The sequence below is a fragment of the Verticillium dahliae genome, genomic scaffold, assembly GCF_000150675.1.
Source record: "Verticillium dahliae VdLs.17 supercont1.8 genomic scaffold, whole genome shotgun sequence".
Classification (NCBI taxonomy): domain Eukaryota; kingdom Fungi; phylum Ascomycota; class Sordariomycetes; order Glomerellales; family Plectosphaerellaceae; genus Verticillium; species Verticillium dahliae.
Genome location: NW_009276927.1, coordinates 1,062,284 through 1,069,230, shown reverse-complemented (window position 1 = coordinate 1,069,230; position 6,947 = coordinate 1,062,284). Strand labels below are relative to the sequence as shown.

At 50.7% G+C, this 6,947-nt stretch overlaps 2 protein-coding genes across 2 annotated transcripts; one reads left to right on the top strand and one right to left on the bottom strand.

The window, feature by feature from the left end:
- Positions 1–1,651: 1,651 nt before the first annotated feature.
- Positions 1,652–2,410, top strand: VDAG_04880 (multidrug and toxin extrusion protein; the record flags this gene model as incomplete). The annotated part of the gene is made up of 1 exon (XM_009654484.1): positions 1,652–2,410. One exon carries the CDS (start codon positions 1,652–1,654, stop codon positions 2,408–2,410), a length of 759 nt encoding a protein of 252 aa, XP_009652779.1.
- Positions 2,411–4,713: 2,303 nt separating this feature from the next.
- Positions 4,714–6,913, bottom strand: VDAG_04879 (chitinase; the record flags this gene model as incomplete). Its single annotated transcript, XM_009654483.1, has 5 exons — positions 4,714–5,699; positions 6,003–6,025; positions 6,319–6,376; positions 6,539–6,555; positions 6,630–6,913. The coding sequence occupies 5 exons, from the start codon at positions 6,911–6,913 to the stop codon at positions 4,714–4,716; spliced, it is 1,368 nt and encodes a 455-aa protein (XP_009652778.1).
- Between the last annotated feature and the right edge of the window lie 34 nt (positions 6,914–6,947).

Sequence of the window (6,947 nt, the reverse complement as noted above, 5' to 3'; positions counted from 1 at the left end):
TTTGTACCTTAACAACAATCAATCCACTTTGTTCAATTCCGTGGTGACACTTAGCTACTATCTACTAAAGAACTGCGACATATATCATTATGAAACTGGCCTCTTTTACTGCCCTCGCCTTTGTTGGCACCTCCTTTGCATTTATACAATGCAAATCAAACACCCTTCCAGTGAGTTATTTCCCGTAAAGAAGACAATCACTCGTAGCTTAAGTGCTAATCTGGTCCGTTATAGACTGGTAAAATCAACTGCCTATACTAGCCCAGCTTGGGGTGGTTGTGTCAAGTTTTGTCAGAGTACCGTAAGTATAGTAGGGTTGTGTCTACGGTTATTCTATCTTGTCGAGATGTCCGTCTTATTAACGTTTCACAGTGCAAATCGTCGGTAAAGGAATGCTTCTAGTAAGTCTCGGCCGTCTCGTATTTAATCGGAATGTTTTCGGGATTATACCTAACTAGTGCATCTAAGTAAGTCGAAACCCAATGAGGACTACGACTGCTATTGTAAATAGCTGTCTTGGGAAGGCGAGCAAAAGAGGGATAAGGTCTGAGTCGATAGGGCGCCGCTACGCACGCAGCTCGATACGTATGCCGTCCATACTACAAGACTCGCGGTCAAGCCTTGATAGGTCTATAGATAGCTTCAAAGAATAGGGTAGCAGCAGAACTCGAGAAATCGAGCATTCATTTAGTCCTGTACTCTCATTCCAACTCCGAATTGCCCTGAACTCTCTATATTCCAACCTGCCGATCTTATTAACATCCCGAAGACATTTGGATACCAAAATGAAGACGTCTCTTCTGGGAGGCGATCCCTATGGATCAATTGAACACGGGCACGGCTCAGTTTGAACTATCTCTGTCTCCGTCCTGCTGATGTGCAACTTGGGCCCGTGAAACTTTATTGTAGCTGATCAATCGCACTTCCCGCTGTTCGCTCTAGAGAAGTTCTATGCCTGTTATTCGTTAAGACGTAGACAAAACTAACGAGTTCTCCTTAAACTGCAGGGTCCAGAACCTAATGGTGTTGCCGATATTGGTGTCAAATCCTACGAAGCCCTCACTATTTGGGTTCTTATCCTGACCAGATCCCTTGCGATTGGGTGGGTCGACGATCGTCACAAGGTTGAGGTGGTTGACTAGTATGGCAATGCTTTCCGAATAAGGATAAAGATATACAACCCATATCAGCTGCCTACGCTAAACATCCCAGTCGAAGCTCCTTGCGCAAAGGACTGGTGGGTTGATGCCGCCTGGCATGCCCACGGTTCCATCGGGTTTCACCGGCCGACTCAATGTAGCTAGGGAATGCCAACGCGCCACGTCGGTTGTCAGAACTTGGTTTTGAGGAGAGTGAAGAGGTGTTCCGCACGTCTGTAGGCCATAGATACTAGGTATAGCGAGAGAATACATCTGAATTCTAGCCCTCTGCAATCCTTAATCATGCATTCTCGTTGCCTCCAGCCTATAAACTGTGGATCAGAAGTCCAGGCACCAACGTGGAAGGCGGTCGCCCTTAGGAGTCCGGGAAGGGTTGGTATATGTTCGAAGGGGACGGAAAGCCTTAGAAAACATTGCAATGATAGGCTTTTATAAGCTCTGTGGCTAAAACTTGCTCTGAAGCCAACCGCCGATAAGGTTGTTCGTCCTCGATGGTCGCCGCATCGGACTCAGCACGGACAGCACGCTTCGTATCGTACCAGTGGACAAGAAACCTTGGCTTATTTTCCCGCATCGCGATTTTGGGAATTATACAGCTCGGGACGGAGTTCTGGGCCATCGAAATCATCGCCCTTGTCGCTGGCCGCCTGGGAAGATTGCCTCTGGCCACTCAGAGTGTCTTAATGACGGCGGACCAAATTCTCGTCACCATACCCTTTGGCATAGGCGTCGCTACCAGTGTCCGGACGGGAAGTGCCCTGGGCTCACAGGACCACCATGCGGCAAAGCGAGTCAGCCGCGTCGCGGTCACTCTCAGTATTGTGGTTGCAACTATGGTCCTCGTGATGCTGGTCATCTCTCGTCAACAATTTGCGAAGCTGTTCACCACCGACCAAGACGTGGTAGAGCATGTAGCTGAAGTCTTGCCCTGGGTTGCACTTTTCCAAATCGCCGACGGTGTCAATGGTAGCTGCGGAGGCGCCGTTCGAGGCATGGGCAAGCAGCATATTGGTGCTGCGGCCAATATTATCAGCTACTATGTAATTGCACTTCCGCTTGGTTCATGGATGGCTTTCGAAGGCTTTGGGCTTTCGGGGTTATCGATCGGCCAATGTATTGGCATGTCCTTGGTGGCATCAGCAGAACTCCTGTATGTCCTCACAACGGACTGGAGGAGTGAAATCAGCCTGGCCATGGATCGTATTCGCGAGGAAGAGGCAGTCATATATGAGCGTGTGGGAGAAGTCTAGGGTATGAACTGCTCACGTCTAAATCTGGCTCCAGAGGATGGGCTCGGACTCGGCGGCAGCGGCCAGGAAAGCTGAATCGAAGTTTGTACGATTTACTTCGAATGTCTCTCTTATATGTCGTTTAAGATGAAAATAAAAAATAGTCACAGCCCAGAATGGGTTTTTCTGCTACCTATAGCTCGTTTTCTGGCCTCTAATCTGGAGCTTGACCCCTCTCCACCCTGTGGCTTGCAACGCGCGCCGCACAACATTTATTTGAACCATGATTTTGTTTTCTTCGCGAAATACGAGCGTACCAGATGCGACGTGCAGTCTTTCTTACCACAGATAGCCTGGTTGTGGAACGAATGCAGCGTCCTCGGGCCTCTTTCGACGTGAATAGAGTCTGCACACGTTAGACACGTCATGGAGTGCCTTCTTTCGGCGAACTAATGGTCTCGGACCGCCTGCCGGCTCGATGTCATAGACCTGGACTAAAATAAAAAATCTCTCTTCTTATTGCACAAGCTTGACCCGGTAGGTTCCCGTGTCATCCTGATGCTGCCTCTCAGCTTGTAAGACTGGGAGGTATCCACTTGCCTTCATCAACATGCCATTTCAAGACGGTGAAACTCTGGGCAAACCTTCCGGTTATGAGACCCTAGGTGAACCTTTCGGCGTCCTTCCAGCAGGGCAAGGCGTCATAACAAAACCAATCAACAGTTGGGTACCAGACGTATTGACAACCACCTACGTCTATGATTTTCGGATTGACATATCAGGCTCGACTTCCCATGTTGCCGTCTGTCTCGCTGGCACCAAGTTTGCTCAAGGTTTTGCGACAGTCGTTTACGGCCACGCAGCAATTGGACCTAGCATGGGACCCCAGCATTTCGTCGGCAGCCTGGGGCCCACATGGCTGAGCAGCTTCTTCAAGATATCGCCGAGAGAGGGGACAACCGGTATAACACTATACATCATTGTAAGACAGCAGTAGAAGGTGGACCAGATGGTTGGGGAGAATAAATCTAGAGAGAAATCAGGGCCGTTAATAGAGCTAGATTAAGATCTTGCCCCGGTAATCCCCCAGTAATTAAGAGGTGGCATGCTTTGTGTAGCTACCATGACCGGCAAGCGGACATAGGGACTTGGGCGGGGTGGCCACAACTCGCAGCGCTTACTGGTCGTTCTTGTAGGTGAAGAGGTGAAATGAATCACGGTGTAGCATTCAACTTGGGTCCAAAGCCGTCTTCGGACCCAGTAATGACAGCGTCGGACGGCCCAACGCTCGCTTTGGCAGTAAAGATGGTTGAAGGTGATTGTGATGACAAGTCATGGCACTACTCCCATCGTGGCCGTAAGACACTCGTGACTTTGATTTTTACTAAGCTTAGATTGCACTAGCTTCTTGTACTTACACCTGAGGGAGCCTTCCTAGCATTGTTAAGTATGAAGCAAGTGTCTATCTATATACATTGACAGCTCGAATTCCTGTGAGGCGTGTTACGGGTTATACCTGGCGACGAGTCAAGCACAAGGCGCCGATGCCGAGAACACCGAGAGACACGAGAACTACATATAGGGCAGCCACAGCTTACAATCGTCTCAGATCGACAGCAGCAACGCGAACATGAGACTATACCATAGAGGTCTTGCATATGTGGCCTCGCTTATGACGACCTCTGAGGTCGGTTCAGGAATGTGGCCGGTCTCCATGACAACACCCTGCCCTCGCGTCGAGTTGGCGAACAGCGGCCTTTTCGTGAGAGTTTGTTGACCAGTAGGTGGCATTGATACAGGAACAGGTAGTGTGACAACACTATGCTTCGATGGCTGCTGAACCGCGAGCGAGACACTCGAAGACTCTGGCGAGAACACACAACTACAAGAGGTTTCGAGTGTACCAGAAGAACGACTGGACCACCCTGATGGATAGGAAATCGCTGTGCTCATTGGATTCACGGCAACGTTGACGACTGCCTGCGGCGCGTACCGGGTGGAGTTGGTAGAGTTTTGCATACCCGACATGTAGACTCTCGATTCCCCACGGACTGCACCAAGGGCAGAGACCACGATGAAGCAGAATATCCAAGAAGCGTGGACCATTGTGAGAGGCTTCAATGTCAAAAGAGGGTGGTGGTCCAGTACTATGGTGGTGGTGGAGGTGCAGGGCGCGAACAACAGTGCTGAAGCCTTTGTATTATCTAATACTGGAATTGAAGTCCCGATCCAGGTCTTCGTACGGCTCCTAAGTCCCTGTACATGTCCTTTTGCCGAGACTAGTCATGCTGCGAACGATGGCATCCCGCGGGCTTCTCGAAACCTCACTCCATTCCTGCTCTGATATTCTCGTATTGGCTGTTGGGGTAGTCAAGTTGATTCTGAGCCTGACCCGTGAATGGGCCCAAGAGTTCAGAACTCATAGAGATCAAACTGTTTTCATCCGCCCTATCGCCGCTCGCTTCCCAGAACATGGATCCCGCGAGTCCTTTCTCTTTCAGGTAGGAGATCTTTTGCCGAACGGAGCGCGGCGTATCGTATGAGATGAGCTCTCTTCTCTCAACGTCGTAACTGAATGACGCCATGGCCACGTCGTCGTACCCGGCAGTAGCCCCAGGCCGAGGAAGAGCCTTATAGTCCCACACGCCGTTTTCCCACGAGCCCCCGCCTATCCCAGAGAACGGCCTGCCTAGTCCATTAGTGTTCTGGAAGGCTCGACCGTACGTGGGCATGCCAAGAGCTATCTGAGAAGCGGGCACGCCTGCCTTGAGGTAACCTGTGATGGCTTCGTCTGTAGAGAAAGGCGTTGTCGTTTTGTTCATGCTATTTGGGTAGAGGTTGGCCTGATGGGCGGCGTAGGAGTTCCATGAGCCAGAATAATCGTACCCCATCAGATAGAACGTGTCTACAATACCGGCGATCGTCTTGAGGTCGAGCTTCTCATAGTGCGTAGGTCCAGCAGGCGATGCAATCGTCAAGAGGAAGTGATGGCCTGGGGCGTACTGTGACGCATACGCATTGAGCTCTTGCCGCACTGCTGCCAGTAGAAGAATAAAGTTCTCTGCCTCCTTTTTGTCCGCCGGATACTCCCAGTCTATATCAATGCCATCGAACCCCCAGTCCTTCATCAGAGATACGGAGGATTGGGCGAATGCCAGTCGGCCGGTGGGCGTGCTTGCCACGACGGGGAAGTTGGCTGACAAGGTCCACCCGCCGATGCTTAGCATGGTTTTCAGGTAGCGGTTGGACTTCTTCAGAAGGAAGAGCTGCTTGACACACCCGTACGCGTTCCTCCCGCTTTCGATCCAGGCTACTCAGCGATTAGCACCATGCCATGATGACATAGGGTGACGCACAGTCTCCTGGATAATGCTTCTCCAGGTCGGCATAGGAATCGATGGAATGGCTAAAGCTTTATTAACATGATTGTTTTTTCTGCAATGTGGGCTGGCGACCTACACCTCTCCTGATGGCCGTACATCCAAGAAGGCGTACAGAACATGTGAGAGTCTGCTTGCAGGGAGGTTCTGGGGGTGGTAGTCTCGCCCGTATATTGCCCTGATGGTCATCAACACACGAGGCGGTGCACCAGCCGGTAACGCATCTGACAAACCAATTGGGAAAGTAGACTGCGTTCTGGTAGCAACTAGTCAGTTTGATTATCGCACAAAGAATGGTGAGTGTCGAAGAAGCCTTCATCTTGCATGCTAGGACGAAGAACTGGCAAGGTGATCGCTGGGTGGTGTTGCTGGTGGTGTTGCTCTTCAAATCGACACTGCGTACCCGGTGCGATGTTGCCCAGACAAAAGTACTATACTATGTATAATATGGCACTGCTTCATTCAAATTCCCAAGTCTTGGACCCGAACTTGCATTTCGATCAGGTCCACTCTGCGGATGGCCATGAGTCTTTTCAAAAAAGACCTCACTCTTGGCCTCCCTGGTGCCTCCTGACAATGACAGTCGCGCCGTGGACACTGGAATTACCTATACGGAATTGTATTATTGGTATTTTGGTAGATTCACTACATACACCGTGGAACAAGCAATGCAGACACTGCGTCAGGAGGTCGAATCAACCCATACAACTCTACTCTCTTCGCATTCGCACACACGTCGTGACGCTACTGCAGTGTGTGTTGACCATACATCCAAATACAGACTTCCTGAAAGAGGTATGTGTACAGTACATTACTACTAAATCAGTGCAGCATCATCAGTGACCGATCCTCCTTTCTACCAGTGCGGTATCAGAGACGGCTTCGTCCAGAGATTGACGGCCGGAGGCCCCGGTGAGCTTGGACGCCTGTAAGGCCGGTAGGTCTGGGCCTTCGTTTGACATGCCTGGGAGGTGTCTTCTAGTTCTGCCTTGCCTGTATCTGGCATCTCGTATCGATGATGAATGGCCTTCACCTCGGCGTCAATACAGGCACGGCACTGCTTTTCTTGTGCGGAAGTCGCTTCGCCTGGGAGCTCCAGCCGTGAATCCGTGACTTTGGGGCTACGTGCCCTTTTGGTGCTCATTATCTTGATGGATTCACGGCTGATGGAGTCGCGG